Below are 24,167 nucleotides of genomic sequence, written 5' to 3' on the forward strand. Positions count from 1 at the left end.
ACATGGGGGTCTCATCTATAACATGGGGGGTCTCGTCTATAACATGGGGGTCTCATCTATAACATGGGGGGTCTCATCTATAACATGGGAGGTCTCATCTATAACATGGGGGGTCTCATCTATAATATGGGGGTCTCATCTATAACATGGGGGTCTCATCTATAACATGGGAGGTCTCATCTATAACATGGGGGTCTCATCTATAACATGGGGGTCTCATCTATAACATGGGGGGTCTCATCTATAACATGGGGGTCTCATCTATAACATGGGGGGTCTCATCTATAACATGGGGGTCTCATCTATAACATGGGAGGTCTCATCTATAACATGGGGGGTCTCATCTATAACATGGGGGTCTCGTCTATAACATGGGGGTCTCATCTATAACATGGGGGGTCTCATCTATAACATGGGGGTCTCGTCTATAACATGGGGGTCTCATCTATAACATGGGGGGTCTCGTCTATAACATGGGAGGTCTCATCTATAACATGGGGGTCTCGTCTATAACATGGGAGGTCTCATCTATAACATGGGGGGGTCTCATCTATAATATGGGGGTCTCATCTATAACATGGGGGTCTCATCTATAACATGGGGGGTCTCATCTATAACATGGGAGGTCTCATCTATAACATGGGGGGTCTCATCTATAACATGGGGGTCTCATCTATAACATGGGAGGTCTCATCTATAACATGGGGGGTCTCGTCTATAACATGGGGGTCTCATCTATAACATGGGGGGTCTCATCTATAACATGGGGGTCTCATCTATAACATGGGAGGTCTCATCTATAACATGGGGGTCTCATCTATAACATGGGGGTCTCATCTATAACATGGAGGTCTCATCTATAACATGGGGGGTCTCATCTATAACATGGGGGTCTCATCTATAACATGGGAGGTCTCATCTATAACATGGGGGGTCTCGTCTATAACATGGGGGTCTCATCTATAACATGGGGGGTCTCATCTATAACATGGGGGTCTCATCTATAACATGGGGGTCTCATCTATAATTCACAGTCCCCTCGGGTTGTATCGGGGTCGCAGAGGAAGCGATGAGTTTCCATGGCGACGAACCCCACGTGTTTCTGGGTAACGTCCTGATAGGTGGAGAGATGACGACTTCCGGCGGGCGCGGGAAGCTCAATCTTCAGTCTAGTTACTGCGGAACATGGAGGAGAGCGCGGGAGAGACCGGAGCGGAACCGGCGACACCATGGTGAGCACTCCCAGCATGCGCCGCGCCTCCCCGTTACCGGAGAGAGTGGCCTGTCCCGTCCTCTCTCTCCCCCCCCTGTTCCCTCAGAGAGTGGCCTGTCCCGTCCTCTCCCCCCCCCCCCCTGTTCCCTCAGAGAGTAGCCTGTCCCGTCCTCTCTCTCCCCCCCCTGTTCCCTCAGAGAGTGGCCTGTCCCGTCCTCTCCCCCCCCCCCCCTGTTCCCTCAGAGAGTGGCCTGTCCCGTCCTCTCCCCCCCCCCCTGTTCCCTCAGAGAGTGGCCTGTCCCGTCCTCTCTCTCCCCCCCTGTTCCCTCAGAGAGTGGCCTGTCCCGTCCTCTCTCCCCCCCTGTTCCCTCAGAGAGTGGCCTGTCCCGTCCTCTCTCCCCCCCTGTTCCCTCAGAGAGTGGCCTGTCCCGTCCTCTCCCCCCCCCCCCCGTTCCCTCAGAGAGTGGCCTGTCCCGTCCTCTCTCCCCCCCTGTTCCCTCAGAGAGTGGCCTGTCCCGTCCTCTCTCCCCCCCTGTTCCCTCAGAGAGTGGCCTGTCCCGTCCTCTCCCCCCCCCCCCCCCCCCTGTTCCCTCAGAGAGTGGCCTGTCCCGTCCTCCCCCCCCCCCCCCCCGTTCCCTCAGAGAGTGGCCTGTCCCGTCCTCTCCCCCCCCCCCCCTGTTCCCTCAGAGAGTGGCCTGTCCCGTCCTCTCCCCCCCCCCCCCTGTTCCCTCAGAGAGTGGCCTGTCCCGTCCTCTCCCCCCCCCCCCTGTTCCCTCAGAGAGTGGCCTGTTCCGTCCTCTCCCCCCCCCCCTGTTCCCTCAGAGAGTGGCCTGTCCCGTCCTCTTCCCCCCCCCCCCCTGTTCCCTCAGAGAGTGGCCTGTCCCGTCCTCTCCCCCCCCCCCCTGTTCCCTCAGAGAGTGGCCTGTCCCGTCCTCTCTCCCCCCCTGTTCCCTCAGAGTGGCCTGTTCCGTCCTCTCCCCCCCCCCCTGTTCCCTCAGAGAGTGGCCTGTCCCGTCCTCTTCCCCCCCCCCCCCTGTTCCCTCAGAGAGTGGCCTGTCCCGTCCTCTCTCCCCCCCCTGTTCCCTCAGAGAGTGGCCTGTCCCGTCCTCTCTCCCCCCCCCCGTTCCCTCAGAGAGTGGCCTGTCCCGTCCTCTCTCCCCCCCCCCTGTTCCCTCAGAGAGTGGCCTGTCCCGTCCTCTCCCCCCCCCCCTGTTCCCTCAGAGAGTGGCCTGTCCCGTCCTCTCCCCCCCCCCCCCCTGTTCCCTCAGAGAGTGGCCTGTCCCGTCCTCTCTCCCCCCCCCCCCCTGTTCCCTCAGAGAGTGGCCTGTCCCGTCCTCTCTCCCCCCCTGTTCCCTCAGAGAGTGGCCTGTCCCGTCCTCTCCCCCCCCCCTGTTCCCTCAGAGAGTGGCCTGTCCCGTCCTCTCTCCCCCCCTGTTCCCTCAGAGAGTGGCCTGTCCCGTCCTCTCTCCCCCCCTGTTCCCTCAGAGAGTGGCCTGTCCCGTCCTCTCTCCCCCCGTTCCCTCAGAGAGTGGCCTGTCCCGTCCTCTCTCCCCCCCTGTTCCCTCAGAGAGTGGCCTGTCCTGTCCTCCCCCCCCCCCCCCTGTTCCCTCAGAGAGTGGCCTGTCCCGTCCTCTCCCCCCCCTGTTCCCTCAGAGAGTGGCCTGTCCCGTCCTCTCCCCCCCCCCCCCCCTGTTCCTTCAGAGAGTGGCCTGTCCCGTCCTCCCCCCCCCCCCTGTTCCCTCAGAGAGTAGCCTGTCCCGTCCTCTCTCCCCCCCTGTTCCCTCAGAGAGTGGCCTGTCCCGTCCTCTCTCCCCCCCTGTTCCCTCAGAGAGTGGCCTGTCCCGTCCTCTCCCCCCCCCCCCCTGTTCCCTCAGAGAGTGGCCTGTCCCGTCCTCTCTCCCCCCCGTTCCCTCAGAGAGTGGCCTGTCCCGTCCTCCCCCCCCCCCCCCTGTTCCCTCAGAGAGTGGCCTGTCCCGTCCTCTCCCCCCCCCCCCTGTTCCCTCAGAGAGTGGCCTGTCCCGTCCTCCCCCCCCCCCCCCCCCCCCCCTGTTCCCTCAGAGAGTGGCCTGTCCCGTCCTCTCCCCCCCCCTCTGTTCCCTCAGAGAGTGGCCTGTCCCGTCCTCTCTCCCCCCCTGTTCCCTCAGAGAGTGGCCTGTCCCGTCCTCTCCCCCCCCCCCTGTTCCCTCAGAGAGTGGCCTGTCCCGTCCTCTCCCCCCCCCCCCTGTTCCCTCAGAGAGTGGCCTGTCCCGTCCTCTCTCCCCCCCTGTTCCCTCAGAGAGTGGCCTGTCCCGTCCTCTCCCCCCCCCCCCCCCTGTTCCCTCAGAGAGTGGCCTGTCCCGTCCTCTCTCCCCCCCCGTTCCCTCAGAGAGTGGCCTGTCCCGTCCTCCCCCCCCCCCCCCCCCCCTGTTCCCTCAGAGAGTGGCCTGTCCCGTCCTCTCCCCCCCCCCCTGTTCCCTCAGAGAGTGGCCTGTCCCGTCCTCTCCCCCCCCCCCTGTTCCCTCAGAGAGTGGCCTGTCCCGTCCTCTCCCCCCCCCCTCTGTTCCCTCAGAGAGTGGCCTGTCCCGTCCTCTCTCCCCCCCTGTTCCCTCAGAGTGGCCTGTCCCGTCCTCTCCCCCCCCCCCCCCCCGTTCCCTCAGAGAGTGGCCTGTCCCGTCCTCTCCCCCCCCCCCCCCCTGTTCCCTCAGAGAGTGGCCTGTCCCGTCCTCTCTCCCCCCCCTGTTCCCTCAGAGAGTGGCCTGTCCCGTCCTCTCCTCCCCCCCCCCTGTTCCATCAGAGAGTGGCCTGTCCCGTCCTCTCTCCCCCCCCTGTTCCCTCAGAGAGTGGCCTGTCCCGTCCTCTCTCCCCCCCCCCCCCCCGTTCCCTCAGAGTGGCCTGTCCCGTCCTCTCTCCCCCCCCTGTTCCCTCAGAGAGTGGCCTGTCCCATCCTTCCCCCCCCGTTCCCTCAGAGAGTGGCCTGTCCCGTCCTCTCTCCCCCCCCTGTTCCCTCAGAGAGTGGCCTGTCCCATCCTCCCCCCCCCCCCCCGTTCCCTCAGAGAGTGGCCTGTCCCGTCCTCTCTCCCCCCCCTGTTCCCTCAGAGAGTGGCCTGTCCCCGTCCTCTCCCCCCCCCCCGTTCCCTCAGAGAGTGGCCTGTCCCGTCCTCTCCCCCCCCCCCCCCCGTTCCCTCAGAGAGTGGCCTGGCCTGTCCCGTCCTCTTCCCCCCCCCCCCCCCCCTGTTCCCTCAGAGAGTGTCCTGTCCCGTCCTCTCCCTCCCCCCCTGTTCCCTCAGAGAGTGGCCTGTCCCGTCCTCCCCCCCCCCCCCCCGTTCCCTCAGAGAGTGGCCTGTCCCGAACTCTCCCCCCCCCCCCCCTGTTCCCTCAGAGAGTGGCCTGTCCCGTCCTCTCTCCCCCCCCTTTCCCTCAGAGAGTGGCCTGTCCCGTCCTCCCCCCCCCCCCCCCCCTGTTCCCTCAGAGAGTGGCCTGTCCCGTCCTCTCCCCCCCCCCCTGTTCCCTCAGAGAGTGGCCTGTCCCGTCCTCTCCCCCCCCCCCCCCCCCTGTTCCCTCAGAGAGTGGCCTGTCCCGTCCTCTCCCCCCCCCTCTGTTCCCTCAGAGAGTGGCCTGTCCCGTCCTCTCTCCCCCCCTGTTCCCTCAGAGAGTGGCCTGTCCCGTCCTCTCCCCCCCCCCCTGTTCCCTCAGAGAGTGGCCTGTCCCGTCCTCTCCCCCCCCCCCTGTTCCCTCAGAGAGTGGCCTGTCCCGTCCTCTCTCCCCCCCTGTTCCCTCAGAGAGTGGCCTGTCCCGTCCTCTCCCCCCCCCCCCCTGTTCCCTCAGAGAGTGGCCTGTCCCGTCCTCTCTCCCCCCCGTTCCCTCAGAGAGTGGCCTGTCCCGTCCTCCCCCCCCCCCCCCCCCCCTGTTCCCTCAGAGAGTGGCCTGTCCCGTCCTCTCCCCCCCCCTGTTCCCTCAGAGAGTGGCCTGTCCCGTCCTCTCCCCCCCCCCCCCCCTGTTCCCTCAGAGAGTGGCCTGTCCCGTCCTCTCCCCCCCCCTCTGTTCCCTCAGAGAGTGGCCTGTCCCGTCCTCTCTCCCCCCCCTGTTCCCTCAGAGAGTGGCCTGTCCCGTCCTCTCCCCCCCCCCCCCTGTTCCCTCAGAGAGTGGCCTGTCCCGTCCTCTCCCCCCCCCCCTGTTCCCTCAGAGAGTGGCCTGTCCCGTCCTCTCCTCCCCCCCCTGTTCCCTCAGAGAGTGGCCTGTCCCGTCCTCTCCTCCCCCCCCCCCCCCTGTTCCATCAGAGAGTGGCCTGTCCCGTCCTCTCTCCCCCCCTGTTCCCTCAGAGAGTGGCCTGTCCCGTCCTCTCTCCCCCCCCCCGTTCCCTCAGAGTGGCCTGTCCCGTCCTCTCTCCCCCCCCTGTTCCCTCAGAGAGTGGCCTGTCCCATCCTTCCCCCCCCCCGTTCCCTCAGAGAGTGGCCTGTCCCGTCCTCTCTCCCCCCCCTGTTCCCTCAGAGAGTGGCCTGTCCCATCCTCCCCCCCCCCCCCGTTCCCTCAGAGAGTGGCCTGTCCCGTCCTCTCTCCCCCCCCTGTTCCCTCAGAAAGTGGCCTGTCCCGTCCTCTCCCCCCCCCCGTTCCCTCAGAGAGTGGCCTGTCCCGTCCTCTCCCCCCCCCCGTTCCCTCAGAGAGTGGCCTGTCCCGTCCTCTTCCCCCCCCCCTGTTCCCAGAGAGTGGCCTGTCCCGTCCTCTCCCTCCCCCCCTGTTCCCTCAGAGAGTGGCCTGTCCCGTCCTCCCCCCCCCCGTTCCCTCAGAGAGTGGCCTGTCCCGTCCTCTCCCCCCCCCCGTTCCCTCAGAGAGTGGCCTGTCCCGTCCTCTCCCCCCCCCCCCCTGTTCCCTCAGAGAGTGGCCTGTCCGTCCTCTCCCCCCCCCCCCCCCTGTTCCCTCAGAGAGTGGCCTGTCCCGTCCTCTCCCCCCCCCCCCCCTGTTCCCTCAGAGAGTGGCCTGTCCGTCCTCTCCCCCCCCCGTTCCCTCAGAGAGTGGCCTGTCCCGTCCTCTCCCCCCCCCCCCCCCCGTTCCCTCAGAGAGTGGCCTGTCCCGTCCTCTCCCCCCCCCCCCGTTCCCTCAGAGAGTGGCCTGTCCCGTCCTCTCCCCCCCCCCCCCCCTGTTCCCTCATAGAGTGGCCTGTCCCGTCCTCTCCCCCCCGTTCCCTCAGAGAGTGGCCTGTCCTGTCCTCTCCCCCCCCCCCCCCCCGTTCCCTCAGAGAGTGGCCTGTCCTGTCCTCTCCCCCCCCCCTTTTCCCTCAGAGAGTGGCCTGTCCTGTCCTCTCTCCCCCCCCCCCCCCCCTGTTCCCTCAGAGAGTGGCCTGTCCCGTCCTCTCCCCCCCGTTCCCTCAGAGAGTGGCCTGTCCCGTCCTCTCCTCCCCCCCCCCCCCCCGTTCCCTCAGAGATTGGCCTGTCCCGTCCTCTCCCCCCCCTGTTCCCTCAGAGATTGGCCTGTCCCGTCCTCTCCCCCCCCCTGTTCCCTCAGAGATTGGCCTGTCCCGTCCTCCTACCCCCTGTTCCCGGAGTGTGTGGTTTGTCCCGTTTCCCGCCGTCCATTTAATGAGCCTCCATGCTTATTCACAGAGGAGGAGTTTAGCCCCGAGCCAGCTGCAGAAGAGAGAGCGAGGCCTGGAGGATGAGCGACAGGAGGAGGCGGTGAGTAAGGTGCCCCGGAGGATGAGTGACAGAAGGAGGCGGTGAGTCAGGTGCCCGGTGCATTGTGGACCTTCTCGTGCCCCGCGAGATGAGTGACGGGAGGAGGCGGTGAGTCAGGCGCCCGGTGCATTGTGGACCTTCTCGTGCCCCGGGAGATGAGTGACGGGAGGAGGTGGTGAGTCAGGCGCCCGGTGCATTGTGGACCTTCTCGTGCCCCGGGGGATGAGTGACGGAGGAGGCGGTGAGTCAGGCGCCCGGTGCATTGTGGACCTTCTCGTGCCCCGGGGGATGAGTGACGGGAGGAGGTGATGAGTGACGGGAGGAGGCGGTGAGTTAGGCGCCCGGTGCATTGTGGACTGTCTCGTGCCCCGGGGGATGAGTGACGGAGGAGGCGGTGAGTCAGGCGCCCGGTGCATTGTGGACCGTCTCGTGCCCCGGGAGATGAGTGACGGGAGGAGGTGGTGAGTCAGGCGCCCGGTGCATTGTGGACCGTCTCGTGCCCCGAGGGATGAGTGACAGGAGGAGGCGGTGAGTCAGGCGCCCGGTGCATTGTGGACCTTCTCGTGCCCCGGGAGATGAGTGACGGGAGGGAGGCGGTGAGTCAGGCGCCCGGTGCATTGTGGACCTTCTCGTGCCCCGGGAGATGAGTGACAGGAGGAGGCGGTGAGTCAGGCGCCCGGTGCATTGTGGACCTTCTCGTGCCCCGGGAGATGAGTGACGGGAGGAGGCGGTGAGTCAGGCGCCCGGTGCATTGTGGACCTTCTCGTGCCCCGGGAGATGAGTGACGGGAGGAGGCGGTGAGTCAGGCGCCCGGTGCATTGTGGACCTTCTCGTGCCCCGGGAGATGAGTGACAGGAGGAGGCGGTGAGTCAGGCGCCCGGTGCATTGTGGACCTTCTCGTGCCCCGGGAGATGAGTGACGGGAGGAGGCGGTGAGTCAGGCGCCCGGTGCATTGTGGACCTTCTCGTGCCCCGGGAGATGAGTGACAGGAGGAGGCGGTGAGTCAGGCGCCCGGTGCATTGTGGACCTTCTCGTGCCCCGGGAGATGAGTGACGGGAGGAGGCGGTGAGTCAGGCGCCCGGTGCATTGTGGACCGTCTCGTGCCCCGGGGGATGAGTGACGGGAGGAGGTGATGAGTGACGGGAGGAGGCGGTGAGTCAGGTGCCCGGTGCGTTGTGGACCTTCTCATGCCCCGGGAGATGAGTGACGGGAGGAGGCGGTGAGTCAGGTGCCCGGTGCATTGTGGACCTTCTCGTGCCCCGGGGGATGAGTGACGGGAGGAGGCGGTGAGTCAGGCGCCCGGTGCATTGTGGACCGTCTCGTGCCCCGGGAGATGAGTGACGGGAGGAGGTGGTGAGTCAGGCGCCCGGTGCATTGTGGACCTTCTCGTGCCCCGGGAGATGAGTGACGGGAGGAGGTGGTGAGTCAGGCGCCCGGTGCATTGTGGACCTTCTCGTGCCCCGGGAGATGAGTGACGGGAGGAGGCGGTGAGTCAGGCGCTCGGTGCATTGTGGACCTTCTCATGCCCCGGGAGATGAGTGACGGGAGGAGGCGGTGAGTCAGGCGCCCGGTGCATTGTGGACCGTCTCGTGCCCTGGGAGATGAGTGACGGGAGGAGGCGGTGAGTCAGGCGCCCGGTGCATTGTGGACCTTCTCGTGCCCTGGGAGATGAGTGACGGGACGAGGTGGTGAGTCAGGCGCCCGGGGCATTGTGGACCTTCTCATGCCCCGGGAGATGAGTGACGGGAGGAGGCGGTGAGTCAGGCGCCCGGTGCATTGTGGACCGTCTCGTGCCCTGGGAGATGAGTGACGGGAGGAGGCGGTGAGTCAGGCGCCCGGGGCATTGTGGACCTTCTCGTGCCCTGGGAGATGAGTGACGGGAGGAGGCGGTGAGTCAGGCGCCCGGTGCATTGTGGACCTTCTCGTTCCCCGGGGGATGAGTGACGGGAGGAGGCGGTGAGTCAGGCGCCCGGTGCATTGTGGACCTTCTCGTGCCCCGGGGGATGAGTGACGGGAGGAGGCGGTGAGTCAGGCGCCCGGTGCAGTGTGGACCGTCTCGTGCCCCGGGGGATGAGTGACGGGAAGAGGCGGTGAGTCAGGCGCCCGGTGCAGTGTGGACCGTCTCGTGCCCTGGGAGATGAGTGACGGGAGGAGGCGGTGAGTCAGGCGCCCGGTGCAGTGTGGACCGTCTCGTGCCCTGGGAGATGAGTGACGGGAGGAGGCGGTGAGTCAGGCGCCCGGTGCATTGTGGACCTTCTCGTGCCCCGGGAGATGAGTGACGGGACGAGGTGGTGAGTCAGGCGCTCGGTGCATTGTGGACCTTCTCGTGCCCCGGGAGATGAGTGACGGGACGAGGTGGTGAGTCAGGCGCTCGGTGCATTGTGGACCTTCTCGTGCCCCGGGGGATGAGTGACGGGAGGAGGCGGTGAGTCAGGTGCCCGGTGCAGTGTGGACCGTCTCGTGCCCTGGGAGATGAGTGACGGGAGGAGGCGGTGAGTCAGGCGCCCGGGGCATTGTGGACCTTCTCGTGCCCTGGGAGATGAGTGACGGGAGGAGGCGGTGAGTCAGGCGCCCGGTGCATTGTGGACCGTCACCGCCTTGTGTCCCGGTAATGAAGACTTGCTGTTCCCTTGATCCGAGCTCCACAGACGTTCTGTCATAGGGGAGGGAAGCTGACGCCCATATGGCAGTTGTGCTGGACCCGCCCGGTTGGCTGAATGTCAAGTTGCATCTGTATTAGTGGCACAGGAGTAGATAACCGGTCACCACATCACAGGATGACTGTCAGTAATCGGGGGACTCTTCTCCAGATGCCGAAAAGACCCCGAGGGAAGGGTGAGGAGAGCCGGACCCCACAGGGCCGCACGCCCCTGCAGCTGCTGAGCAACCGGCCCCCGAGTCTGGACAGCCGCCAACATGTGAGCCAAGGCCAAAGGAAGTGGGGTAACCTCGGGGGGAGGGTCCTGGTGGGTTATATATTGGGGTCACCATGGGGGGAGGGTCCTGGAGGTCTATATATTGGGGTCACCAAGGGGGGAGGCTCCTGGAGGTCCTATATATTGGGGTCACCACGGGGGGAGGGTCCTGGTGGCCTATATATTGGGGTCACCACAAGGGGAGGGTCCTGGAGGTCTATATATTGGGGTCACGACGGGGGGGGGGGGGTCCTGGAGGTCTATATATTGGGGTCACTACGGGGGGGGGGTCCTGGAGGTCTATATATTGGGGTCACCACGGGGGACGGTCCTGGAGCTCTATATATTGGGGTCACCACGGGGGGGGGGGGGGGGAGGGTCCTGGAGGTCTATATATTGGGGTCACCACAAGGGGAGGGTCCTGGAGGTCTATATATTGGGGTCACCACAAGGGGAGGGTCCTGGAGGTCTATATATTGGGGTCACCACGGGGGGAGGGTCCTGGAGGTCTATATATTGGGGTCACCACGGGGGGAGGGTCCTGGAGGTCTATATATTGGGGTCACCACGGGGGGAGGGTCCTGGAGGTCTATATATTGGAGTCACCACAAGGGGAGGGTCCTGGAAGTCTGTATATTGGGGGTCACCACGGGGGGAGGGTCCTGGAAGTCTATATATTGGGGTCTCCATGGGGGGAGGGTCCTGGAGGTCTATATATTGAGGTCACCACAGGGGGAGGGTCCTGGAAGCCTATATATTGGGGTCACCACAGGGGGAGGGTCCTGGAGGCCTATATATTGGGGTCACCACAAGGGGAGGGTCCTGGTGGGTTATATATTGGGGTCACCACAGGGGGAGGGTCCTGGAGGCCTATATATTGGGGTCACCACAGGGGGAGGGTCCTGGAGGTCTGTATATTGGGGTCACCACAGGGGGAGGGTCCTGGAGGTCTGTATATTGGGGTCACCACAGGGGGAGGGTCCTGGAGGCCTATATATTGGGGTCACCACGGGGGGAGGGTCCTGGAAGTCTATATATTGGGGTCTCCACGGGGGGAGGGTCCTGGAGGTCTATATATTGGGGTCTCCATGGGGGGAGGGTCCTGGAAGTCTATATATTGGGGTCTCCATGGGGGGAGGGTCCTGGAAGTCTATATATTGGGGTCTCCATGGGGGGAGGGTCCTGGAGGTCTATATAGTGAGGTCACCACAGGGGGAGGGTCCTGGAGGTCTATATATTGGGGTCACCACGGGGGGAGGGTCCTGGAGGCCTATATATTGGGGTCACCACAGGGGGAGGGTCCTGGAGGTCTATATAGTGGGGTCACCACAGGGGGAGGGTCCTGGAAGTCTATATATTGGGGTCTCCACGGGGGGAGGGTCCTGGAGGTCTATATAGTGGGGTCACCACGGAGCGGGGGCACTGAGGATCCCCCATTGTTGCCCTTCCCCCGGTATCTGACATGTGTCTTCCCCTCAGGAGGCCTTCATTCGCAGCATATTATCACGGCCCTTCCGAGTGCCCATCCCGGACTACAAGGGTGAGTGATGGGAGCAGCGTCTGCACCGCGAATGTCGGCTCTGCACAAACTGCGCCTCCTCCTGTCACCATCCTGATGATCTTCCTGCAACACAGGAGGCAACGGACTGCGAGCGCTGGGGATCAAGAAAGCCGGAGTGCGAAGAGCGCTGCACGACCCTGACGAGGACGGGGCCCTGATCCTGTACGAACCGCCGAGCCTGAGCGCCCACGACCAGCTGAAAATGGAGAAGTAAGTGCTGATAAAGTACAGCAGTGACATCACCGCTCCCCAGATATCAGTTATATTATACAGCAGTGACATCACCGCTCTCCAGATATCAGTTATATTATACAGCAGTGACATCACCGCTCCCCAGATATCAGTTATATTATACAGCAGTGACATCACCGCTCTCCAGATATCAGTTATATTATACAGCAGTGACATCACCGCTCTCCAGATATCAGTTATATTATACAGCAGTGACATCACCGCTCTCCAGATATCAGTTATATTATACAGCAGTGACATCACCGCTCTCCAGATATCAGTTATATTATACAGCAGTGACATCACCGCTCTGCAGATATCAGTTATATTATACACCAGTGACATCACCGCTCCCCAGATATCAGTTATATTATACACCAGTGACATCACCGCTCCCCAGATATCAGTTATATTATACAGCAGTGACATCACCGCTCCCCAGATATCAGTTATATTATACAGCAGTGACATCACCGCTCCCCAGATATCAGTTATATTATACAGCAGTGACATCACCGCTCTCCAGATATCAGTTATATTATACAGCAGTGACATCACCGCTCTCCAGATATCAGTTATATTATACACCAGTGACATCACCGCTCTCCAGATATCAGTTATATTATACACCAGTGACATCACCGCTCCCCAGATATCAGTTATATTATACAGCGGTGACATCACCGCTCCCCAGATATCAGTTATATTATACAGCGGTGACATCACCGCTCCCCAGATATCAGTTATATTATACAGCGGTGACATCACCGCTCCCCAGATATCAGTTATATTATACAGCAGTGACATCACCGCTCTCCAGATATCAGTTATATTATACAGCAGTGACATCACCGCTCCCCAGATATCAGTTATATTATACAGCAGTGACATCACCGCTCCCCAGATATCAGTTATATTATACAGCGGTGACATCACCGCTCCCCAGATATCCCTTATATTATACAGCAGTGACATCACCGCTCTCCAGATATCAGTTATATTATACAGCGGTGACATCACCGCTCCCCAGATATCAGTTATATTATACAGCGGTGACATCACCGCTCTCCACATATGTTATATTATACAGCAGTGACATCACCGCTCCCCAGATATCAGTTATATTATACAGCAGTCAAACAAATAGGGCAGCACACTGCAGCGCCAAAACATGCAAACTTGAAAACACGAAATTTTTTTAAACTGCATTACTGCACTAGAAATATGAAAAATGAGAGCTTTTAGCGCATAAAAATGGCCAATTTTATGTGTACCTCGTAGCCACGTTACGGCATCTCTCTTATACGAGGTCCTACTCTAAACCTACCTCTCTGAGAATAAACGTCTCCATCTGAATGGGTACATGTGAAACCTCTCCTTGGACTCAAATTCTCTCTCACTGTGGAGGGGTATTGGACCTACTATAATTAAAACACCTGAAGCTAGGAGGCAGGGAGTGCACGATCAGAAGGCTAGAGAATACATTTCAAAAAACCTGATCTGCACATCCAAACATAGACACAGTGTGAACAGGTGCTGAACCCAGAGTCGCCAACTCGTATATAATCAAACAAATAGGGCAGCACACTGCAGCGCCAAAACATGCAAACTTGAAAACACGAAATTTTTTTAAACTGCATTACTGCACTAGAAATATGAAAAATGAGAGCTTTTAGCGCATAAAAATGGCCAATTTTATGTGTACCTCGTAGCCACGTTACGGCATCTCTCTTATACGAGGTCCTACTCTAAACCTACCTCTCTGAGAATAAACGTCTCCATCTGAATGGGTACATGTGAAACCTCTCCTTGGACTCAAATTCTCTCTCACTGTGGAGGGGTATTGGACCTACTATAATTAAAACACCTGAAGCTAGGAGGCAGGGAGTGCACGATCAGAAGGCTAGAGAATACATTTCAAAAAACCTGATCTGCACATCCAAACATAGACACAGTGTGAACAGGTGCTGAACCCAGAGTCGCCAACTCGTATTTGAGTCCAAGGAGAGGTTTCACATGTACCCATTCAGATGGAGACGTTTATTCTCAGAGAGGTAGGTCAAGCGTAGGGCCTCGTATAAGAGAGATGCCTTATCGTGGCTACGAGGTACACATAAAATTGGCCATTTTTATGCGCTAAAAGCTCTCATTTTTCATATTTTCAGTGCAGTAATGCAGTTTAAAAAAATTTCGTGTTTTCAAGTTTGCATGTTTTGGCGCTGCAGTGTGCTGCCCTATTTGTTTGATTATATACGAGTTGGCGACTCTGGGTTCAGCACCTGTTCACACTGTGTCTATGTTTGGATGTGCAGATCAGGTTTTTTGAAATGTATTCTCTAGCCTTCTGATCGTGCACTCCCTGCCTCCTAGCTTCAGGTGTTTTAATTATAGTAGGTCCAATACCCCTCCACAGTGAGAGAGAATTTGAGTCCAAGGAGAGGTTTCACATGTACCCATTCAGATGGAGACGTTTATTCTCAGAGAGGTAGGTTTAGAGTAGGACCTCGTATAAGAGAGATGCCGTAACGTGGCTACGAGGTACACATAAAATTGGCCATTTTTATGCGCTAAAAGCTCTCATTTTTCATATTTCTAGTGCAGTAATGCAGTTTAAAAAAATTTCGTGTTTTCAAGTTTGCATGTTTTGGCGCTGCAGTGTGCTGCCCTATTTGTTTGATTATATACGAGTTGGCGACTCTGGGTTCAGCACCTGTTCACACTGTGTCTATGTTTGGATGTGCAGATCAGGTTTTTTGAAATGTATTCTCTAGCCTTCTGATCGTGCACTCCCTGCCTCCTAGCTTCAGGTGTTTTAATTATAGTAGGTCCAATACCCCTCCACAGTGAGAGAGAATTTGAGTCCAAGGAGAGGTTTCACATGTACCCATTCAGATGGAGACGTTTATTCTCAGAGAGGTAGGTTTAGAGTAGGACCTCGTATAAGAGAGATGCCGTAACGTGGCTACGAGGTACACATAAAATTGGCCATTTTTATGCGCTAAAAGCTCTCATTTTTCATATTTCTAGTGCAGTAATGCAGTTTAAAAAAATTTCGTGTTTTCAAGTTTGCATGTTTTAGCGCTGCAGTGTGCTGCCCTATTTGTTTGATTATATACGAGTTGGCGACTCTGGGTTCAGCACCTGTTCACACTGTGTCTATGTTTGGATGTGCAGATCAGGTTTTTTGAAATGTATTCTCTAGCCTTCTGATCGTGCACTCCCTGCCTCCTAGCTTCAGGTGTTTTAATTATAGTAGGTCCAATACCCCTCCACAGTGAGAGAGAATTTGAGTCCAAGGAGAGGTTTCACATGTACCCATTCAGATGGAGACGTTTATTCTCAGAGAGGTAGGTTTAGAGTAGGACCTCGTATAAGAGAGATGCCGTAACGTGGCTACGAGGTACACATAAAATTGGCCATTTTTATGCGCTAAAAGCTCTCATTTTTCATATTTCTAGTGCAGTAATGCAGTTTAAAAAAATTTCGTGTTTTCAAGTTTGCATGTTTTGGCGCTGCAGTGTGCTGCCCTATTTGTTTGATTATATACGAGTTGGCGACTCTGGGTTCAGCACCTGTTCACACTGTGTCTATGTTTGGATGTGCAGATCAGGTTTTTTGAAATATTATACAGCAGTGACATCACCGCTCTCCAGATATCAGTTATATTATACAGCAGTGACATCACCGCTCTCCAGATATCAGTTATATTATACAGCAGTGACATCACCGCTACCCAGATCTCCGTGATATTAGACAGGATTTTGTCGGTTTCATCCTTTCGTGGTTTTTCTGCAGGGAGAAGGCCCCTGTCCATGTTGTGGTGGATCCGGTCCTGGGGAAGGTCCTGCGTCCTCATCAGCGGGAGGTAGGGGTCTGTTCTCTGAGGTTTGGTCGGGGGTCGGTGTCGTTCTCTGAGCTTTGGCCGGGGGTCGGTGCTCTGGGGGTCGGTGCTCTGGGGGTCGGTGCTCTGGGGGTCGGTGCCGCCCTCTGGGCTGTTCGTCATTTGGTCGCCATCTTGTCTTTAGGGAGTGAAGTTCCTGTGGGACTGTGTGACGGGCCGGCGGATTCCTGGAAGTCACGGCTGTATCATGGCGGATGAGATGGGGCTGGGGAAGACCCTGCAGTGTATTGCGCTGATGTGGACCCTCCTCAGGCAGAGTCCGGACTGTAAACCTGAGATTGACAAGGCCGTGGTGGTCTGCCCCTCCAGCCTGGTGAAGAACTGGTACAACGAGGTGGGGAAATGGCTACAGGGCCGGATTGAGCCGCTGGCCATTGATGGCGGCTCCAGGAAAGAGATTGACCAGAAGCTGGGTGAGGAGATGACTTGTAGTGAGGGTGTATGAGGGGGGGAGGCGCCGCCATACTCGCCCGTCACCTCTGTGCTTCCCTCTCTCAGCTGGATTCATGCAGCGGCAGCGCGGTCCTTCCCCCATCCTCATCATTTCCTATGAGACCTTCCGCCTCCATGCTGACGTTCTCCATCAGGGTTCGGTGGGTCTGGTCATTTGTGATGAGGTGAGTGATGGCGGGGGATCAGGACTGTGATTGTCGCCATGTTCTTCCTCTGGTGCTTGGGCTTTTTCAGGGTCACAGATTAAAGAACTCTGAGAACCAAACCTACCAGGCGCTGAGCCGGCTGCGGACCCTGCGGCGGGTGCTCATCTCTGGGACCCCCATACAGAACGACCTCCTGGAATACTTCAGCCTGGTCCACTTTGTCAGTGCCGGCATCCTGGGTGAGATTGTGGGGTCTGCGCTGCGTCACGGCGGAGGCTCTTCTCTTATTGACCCAACATCACCTTTCACAGGAACGGCGCAAGAGTTCAAGAAAAGGTTTGAAATCCCCATCTTAAAGGGACGTGACGCCGATGCCAGTCCGGCCAATCGAGAGAAAGGAGAGGAGAAGCTGAAGGAGCTGATAGGTCTGGTGAACAGGTCCGTGCCGCCATATTGTATCCAGGGGGAAGAGGTGATCGTAAGTTCTGTGCCGAGTCCCAGGGAGGATCCCTGTATCATCCCCATCGCTCACACCAGTATGTCATGGACCGGGGTTGTTTGGTCGCCCCTGGTTCCTTCTGAAGGAGATCTATCTAGATCCCACTTCCCAGGTCTGGTGTGGACCTTGCAGCTCTCTGGTGCCCCCCGAACCCTGAGGTCAGATTAGGTACTGCACCTAGGATAATTAGTCGCCAGAAAGGCTGCCTGCTATGTACTGGCTATTGGGCACGCTGCAGCGACGCGATAACTACTCCACTCAGGCGGGAACAATAATTCTCAACGCCGCAGTCGCTGCCAGTTTCCCCCAAAATCTCAGGAAACTACCGCTGCCACCAGCTCCGATATATTTAATAACGGGTCCGGAGCCCACCCGATTCGTAGCTATTGCTTAGGTCTGAGGCTTTAGGGTAAGTTCTAGAGCAAGGGAATGAACGCTAGCGAATATTATAGCCGACCGTGCGGGGGAGGGGTGGTGCATCACCGTGCAGCACACAGCGTCCGCTCGCTCCCTGGACAAAGACTAGCGCACAATGAGGTCTCCTGTCTGATACCCCGGGGTGTGACATCACGGAGTAGGCTGGGAAGGTTTGGAAAAGCATCTACCACCCCGGGCAAAAACGGTGGAATCAGCGGCCTCGGAGGACGTTCATTCAGGGGTTTAATGTTGTAGAAAAATAAAACAAGTTATTTCAAATGGCGACTTTCTGGCTTTAAGAAACACTAAAAGAAATCAAGAACAAAATATGTGGGAGTCAGTAATGGTTACTTCTTTTAACCAAGCATAGGGGAAAAACTATGGAATCATGAAAAACAAACAAAAAACCCTCCAACACGTCACTAGTATCTTGTTGCACCACCTCTGGCTTTATTACAGCTTGCCGTCTCTGAGGCCTGGACTTCATGAGGGTCACACAGGACTCTGCATCAATCTGCTCCATCTTCCTCTGATTGCTGTCCCCAGATCAGCTTTGCAGGTTGGATTCTTGTCATCGACCATTTTCTCCAACTTCCACCAAAGATTTACAATTGGATTGAGCTCTGGACTATTGGCAGCCCATGACATTGACCTTATGTGTCTTTTTTCCAGGAATATTTGCACAGTTTTTGCTCTATGGCAGGATGCATTATCATCTTGAAAAATGATTTCATCTTCCCCAAACATCCTTTCAATTGATGGGATAAGAAAAGTGTCCAAAATATCCACATAAACTTGTGCATTTATTGAAGAAGTAATGACAGCCATCTCCCCAGTGCCTTTACCTGACATGCAGCCCCATATCATCAATGACTGTGGGAATTTGCATGTTCTCTTCAGGCAGTCATCTTTATAAATCTCATTGGAACGGCACCAATGTTCCAGCATCATCACCTTGCCCAATGCAGATTCGCGATTCATCACTGAATATGACTTTCATCCAGTCATCCACAGTCCACCATTGCTTTTCCTTAGCCCATTGTAACCTTGTTTTTTTCTGTTTAGGTGTTAATGATGGCTTTCGTTTAGCTTTTCTGTATGTAAATCCCATTTCCTTTAGGCGGTTTCTTACAGTTCGGTCACAGACGTTGACTCCAGTTTCCACCCATTCGTTCCTCATTTTTTTTGTTGTGCATTTCCTGTTTTGGAGACATTGCTTTAAGTTTTGACTCTTTGATGTCTTCCTTGGTCTACCAGTATATTTGCCTTTAACAACCTTCTAACGTTGTTTGTATTTGGTCCAGATTTTAAACACAGCTGACTGTGAACAACCAACATATTTTGCAACATTGCCTGATGATTTACCCTCTTTTAAGAGTTTGATAATCCTCTCCTTTGTTTCAATTGACATCTCTAGTGTTGGAGCCATGATCCATGTCAGTCCACTTGGTGCAGCAGCTCTCCAAGGTGTGATCACTTCTTTTAAGATGCAGAATAACAAGCAGATCTAATTTGATGCAGGTGTTAGTTTTGGGAATGAAAATTTACAGGGTGATTCCATAATTTTTCCCCTCATAATTGAGTGACTCCATCATTTTTCCCCTCTGCTTGGATAAAAACGTAACCATTACTGACTCCCACATTGTTTGTTCTTGGTTTCTTTTACTGTTTCTTAAAGCCAAAAAGTTGCCATTTGAAATTACTTTAGTTTTGTGCCATGTCTGTGATCGGCTTTTTTTTCTACAAAATTAAACAACTGAATGAACATCCTCCAAGGCCGGTGATTCCAGAATTTTTGCCAGGGGTTGTATTAAACATATCTAAGCATATGAACCTCGTAGAAGGATGACACAATTACCGTTTATCTCAGCATGAAATGGACGTTCATTTAAATCCAAACACACCTTGGCTATGTCAGGAACATGAGGTATTTGGTTGTGTACTATCGCGCACACTGAGCTCTGCTCTCTCTAAGCGCGGAGAACACGCGCTGCAAGCTATTACGACCCCCCCTTCTGTGGTGAAATGTATGTGTGTGTGTATATATTATATATTATATATGTATGTATATATATATATATATATATATATATATATATATATATATATATATATATATATATATATATATATATATTTTCTATGTGTGTAGTGACATGTCTAGGGTTATATGTCTGACTAGTGATAATGTAACATCTGTCCTGAGGGCATGTCGCACCTAGGTATTAATAGGTACTTCCTTGGGACTAGTAGAAATTGTCTCCATATCCTACCAGGAGGTCTAGCTACAGCCAAGAAGAAAGGTAACATTTGGCACCTCCTAGGTCTTGGAGGGGAGGTGTTAATTGCGGCCTGAGTGTATCTATTCCTGAGAACCTTTTTCACAAGTGTCTCAAGAGAAAAATAATATATTCATTAGTAGCGCGGCCGTGGCCAATCAGAAAGCCAACAATTATGATAACCTGGGGGGCCGGTCTAGAAACCTGACCTGCAGACCAAAGTTATAAATTTAGGCTGCAGACAGAGAATTGTGTTCATATGTGAGGGCAGCCTGAGAAGCTGATGTGTTCCACCAACTCCATTCACCCCCCCTCAGGGAGCAGAAAGCAAACTACCAGTTAGATTATTTCTGCAAGTTTTCTTCTGTTATTTTATACTGTTTTGCATAAGTTGTATGTCCTTTATCATATTTTTTATATCTTTTTCTTATTGTAAGCATTGAACCCTTTGTTATTAAAGTATAATACTTTAAAGGGAACCTGTCACCCCGTTTTTTGAGATATAAATACTGTTAAATAGGGCCTGCGCTGTGTGTTACTATAGTGTATGTAGTGTACCCCGATTCCCCACCTATGCTGAGAAATAACTTACCAAAGTCGCCGTTTTCGCCTGTCAATCAGGCTGGTCAGGTCGGGAGGGCGTGTTCACAGCGCTGGTTCTTCCTCAGCTTTACGTTGGTGGCGTAGTGGTGTCCTCATGTTGAGGTGACTAATCCACTGTGGGCACGTGAACAAGCAGCGCGCGATCTGCGCTGTCATCCCTTTCGTCGGTGGGGGCGGCCATCTTCCTGGGGCCGCGCGTGCGCAGATCGAGTGCTCTGCTGCACGGGGCTTCAGGAAAATGGCCGCGGGATGCCGCGCGTGCGCATTAGAGATCGCGGCGGCCATTTTCCCAAAGCCGAGTTTGCATCTCGGCTTTGGGAAAATGGCCGCCGCGATCTCTAATGCGCACGCGCGGCATCCCGCGGCCATTTTCCTGAAGCCCCGTGCAGCAGAGCGCACGCGCGGCCCCAGGAAGATGGCCGCCCCCACCGACGAAAGGGATGACAGCGCAGATCGCGCGCTGCTTGTTCACGTGCCCACAGTGGATTAGTCACCTCAACATGAGGACACCACTACGCCACCAACGTAAAGCTGAGGAAGAACCAGCGCTGTGAACACGCCCTCCCGACCTGACCAGCCTGATTGACAGGCGAAAACGGCGACTTTGGTAAGTTATTTCTCAGCATAGGTGGGGAATCGGGGTACACTACATACACTATAGTAACACACAGCACAGGCCCTATTTAACAGTATTTATATCTCAATCTCAAAAAACGGGGTGACAGGTTCCCTTTTAACAAGTTGAACCTTGAATGTTCTAATAGAATCCATAGCCTAAGGTGTGTGAGCCTTATGAGTGATAGACATTACTAGTATTAGTAGTCTGGGACTCATCGCCCGTGTATTCGGTGAGTGGTGGCAGCGTGTATGAGCGGGTGTGTGATTTATGCTTCCATTACAGCATAGGACAGAGGTTGAATGCTGGACTGAGAGTGGGGAGATAGATTAACCCTTGCAGGCAAAACCCCAAGTCATGTGTGAGAGCAGGCATGTGACGAATAAGTGACACCACGGAGCAGCGATCCGTGACAATTGGTGGCAGAGCGGTGGGATATAATTATTTCTATTAGAGCATTAGTGCATGGTTTAAGCAATTATTCCCTGTACTAAAGAATTGGTATCCTTGCGAGGAGTGCACCAGTTCTACAAGGTTCAGCTCAGTGCTTACTTAGACATACTTGCAAACAGTTTCCCCTCCCCGTTTTTCTTTTCTATCTTTTATTTGGCAAAGGCTGTTCACCGATATGGCAGCCCAGTACAAGAAGCAGAGCAAGGAAGCTTCTGACCGACCTCTGTGAGCAGAGAGGAATAGAGACAGCCGACAGATCCATGGAGATGCTGATACGCGCCTTGGTCAAGCAGGACATAGAGCAAAGTGCTGGAACATCTGGGCAAGGAGAGAGCCCACCTCAGAGAGACCCAGCAATGCCAGCTCTTGCACCGGAGATGCCTGATGGAAATGTCAGCAATGCCAGTGCTGAGGAGACTATGGACTATACTTTGCAAATGGACTTACAACAGCTGGGAACAAGTGATCCCAATCTGCGCATGCAGCTTATTCTACAGCACCGACAGGCTGCAGACCGACAGGCTGAGAGAGAGGCTGCAGAACGCCGTGACCGGGCTGAGAGAGAGGCTGCAGAACGCCAGGACCGGGCTGAGAGAGAGGCTGCAGAACGCCAGGACCGGGCTGAGAGAGAGGCTGCAGAACGCCAGGACCGGGCTGAGAGAGAGGCTGCAGAACGCCAGGACCGGGCTGAGAGAGAGGCTGCAGAACGCCAGGACCGGGCTGAGAGAGAGGCTGCAGAACGCCAGGACCGGGCTGAGAGAGAGGCTGCAGAACGCCAGGACCGGGCTGAGAGAGAGGCTGCAGAACGCCAGGACCGGGCTGAGAGAGAGGCTGCAGAACGCCAGGACCGGGCTGAGAGAGAGGCTGCAGAACGCCAGGACCGGGCTGAGAGAGAGGCTGCAGAACGCCAGGACCGGGCTGAGAGAGAGGCTGCAGAACGCCAGGACCGGGCTGAGAGAGAGGCTGCAGAACGCCAGGACCGGGCTGAGAGAGGGAGGCTGCAGAACGCCAGGACCGGGCTGAGAGAGAGAGGCTGCAGAACGCCAGGACCGGGCTGAGAGAGAGAGGCTGCAGAACGCCAGGACCGGGCTGAGAGAGAGGCTGCAGAACGCCAGGACCGGGCTGAGAGAGAGGCTGCAGAACGCCAGGACCGGGCTGAGAGAGAGGCTGCAGAACGCCAGGACCGGGCTGAGAGAGAGGCTGCAGAACGCCAGGACCGGGCTGAGAGAGAGGCTGCAGAACGCCAGGACCGGGCTGAGAGAGAGGCTGCAGAACGCCAGGACCGGGCTGAGAGAGAGGCTGCAGAACGCCAGGACCGGGCTGAGAGAGAGGCTGCAGAACGCCAGGACCGGGCTGAGAGAGAGGCTGCAGAATGCCGGGAGGAGAGAGCTTTCCAGCTTCAGATTGCTCAAATAGAGCGGGGTATCAGTCCTCAGATAACCTCCTCCTAGGACATAAATCTGAGGAGGCCACGTCTTGAAAACTTCCCTGTGATGGAGAAGGATATGGACTTACATACTTTCCTTCAGGGATTTGAAAAAACCTGCAGGCAGTACCATCTACCCCGTGAGCAGTGGGCACAGTACCTAACCCCAGGGTTGAGAGGCAAAGCCCTGGAAGTTTTTGCTGGCCTCCCACCTGACCTAGATGGGAACTATGAGGCCATAAAAGAGGCCCTGATCAGGAAATACAACCTGACACCAGAAGTGTATCGCAGAAAGTTCCGGAACCTACAACGTGGATCCACTGACAGCTATGCGGATGTTGTGGGCACCTTGAGGACCACGTTCCACCAATGGATTAGGGGACTTTCTGTTAACAGTTTTGAGGACTTAACAGATCTTATGGTCAAGGATCAATTTCTTCACATGTGCCCCACGGATATACGACAATTTGTGTGTGATCGGGAGCCACAAACTGCGGATCAGGCTGCAAGGATTGCGGACTGCTATGTGGCTAACAGGATGCCTGAGGTGCGGAAGCCATCGGGATCTAGCTGGAGGGGAGGTAAGCAAAACGGGGACCCTTCTCCCTCTGCCGGCCGATCACCGGTGCTGTCCAAGCCCACCTTCTATGGGGCCCCGGGGAATAGACATTCTCTAAGCGATGCACGCCGGTGCTTCTCCTGCAACAAAGTGGGACATGTTAGCGCTGTCTGCCCTGACAGGGAGAAACGCCCAACCACAACCACAAAGCCGTCTGTGCCCCCACCGTCTGTCCTCTTTGTGGCCGGCTCTGATGCGAGGGCAAATGAGAACTGTCAATCTGTCACTGTTGGCAATAAAGTCACCATTGGCCTTAGGGACACTGGGGCAGAGGTGACCCTGGTGCGTCCAGCCATGATAACCCCTGCCGATATACCAGGAAAGACTGTCTATAACCGGGATTGGAGGGGTCAGCCCTGCCGTGCCCGTGTGTACCTGGACTGGGGAGCAGGGAAAGGACTGAGGGAAGTGGGAGTATCAGAGGCTATTCCCACCAATGTGTTGCTAGGCATGGACCTGGGGAGGATGGTGTCCCACTATGTTCCTCCCTTGCAAGTGAATGATGCAGAGAAGGTGGAAGAAAGTGACCCACCTGAGATCCCGTGCGAGGAGGGAAAATGCCCCAATGCACAGGACTTTAATTATGTGGCAGCTGTGACCCGGATTCAGGCTACGGCTCAGACTCAGGCCCGAAGATTAGAGGATGAGTCTCACACAGAACTGCCAGAACAGGAGGCCCATACTGTGGCCCCGGAGCCTCCTCACATGGCAGACCCACCAAGGTCCCTGATAACAGACACTGAAGACTCAGCTTCAGACCAGGGCCTGGCAGTCACACTAGGCCGGGGCCTGCAGGCTGACCGTCAGAGCTTCCAGGAGGCCCTGCGGACAGATGCCAGTCTGGAGGAGCTCAGATGTCTTGCAGACCGACCCCCTGCTGTTTCTGATAAAGAGAGAGTATACTGGGACCAGGGCAGACTGTATACAGAGACTATCCCCACGGATACTACAGAATCTTGGGACTATGAACGGCGGCTGATCGTCCCTTATCCATTTAGGGAACAATTATTGAGGATTGCCCATCAAATTCCTCTGGTCGGACACCTTGGAATACAAAAGACTAAAGCTCGCCTGACACATAACTTCTATTGGCCCAAGATGGGGACAGATATTGCCAATTACTGCCTATCGTGCGTAGTTTGTCAGAGAGTTGGAAAGTCTGGGAATATACAGAAAGCTCCATTGAT

General features: G+C 56.2%; 1 protein-coding gene across 3 annotated transcripts in view; it reads left to right on the forward strand.

Annotated features, from left to right (window-relative positions):
* Nucleotides 1–1,134: 1,134 nt before the first annotated feature.
* RAD54L (RAD54 like) overlaps nucleotides 1,135–24,167 on the forward strand; it is a 46,435-nt gene continuing 23,402 nt past the window's right edge. Inside the window, exons 1-10 of one of the 3 annotated variants that reach the window (XR_011314864.1) lie at nucleotides 1,135–1,232; nucleotides 6,790–6,861; nucleotides 9,672–9,779; nucleotides 11,256–11,316; nucleotides 11,412–11,547; nucleotides 15,364–15,433; nucleotides 15,594–15,882; nucleotides 15,968–16,086; nucleotides 16,157–16,307; nucleotides 16,380–16,506. Coding sequence is in view for 2 of the 3 variants with exons in the window: in XM_069735881.1 (XP_069591982.1) it covers nucleotides 1,230–1,232; nucleotides 6,790–6,861; nucleotides 9,672–9,779; nucleotides 11,256–11,316; nucleotides 11,412–11,547; nucleotides 15,364–15,433; nucleotides 15,594–15,882; nucleotides 15,968–16,086; nucleotides 16,157–16,307; nucleotides 16,380–16,506 (1,136 nt within the window). In the remaining variant the exon portion in view is untranslated. Of the gene's footprint in view, nucleotides 1,233–6,789; nucleotides 6,862–7,851; nucleotides 7,860–9,671; nucleotides 9,780–11,255; nucleotides 11,317–11,411; nucleotides 11,548–15,363; nucleotides 15,434–15,593; nucleotides 15,883–15,967; nucleotides 16,087–16,156; nucleotides 16,308–16,379; nucleotides 16,507–24,167 lie in introns of those variants that run through there. The other 2 variants (XM_069735881.1, XM_069735880.1) reach the window with 2 other exon arrangements.

The sequence above is a fragment of the Ranitomeya imitator genome, chromosome 8, assembly GCF_032444005.1.
Source record: "Ranitomeya imitator isolate aRanImi1 chromosome 8, aRanImi1.pri, whole genome shotgun sequence".
NCBI classification, from domain to species: domain Eukaryota; kingdom Metazoa; phylum Chordata; class Amphibia; order Anura; family Dendrobatidae; genus Ranitomeya; species Ranitomeya imitator.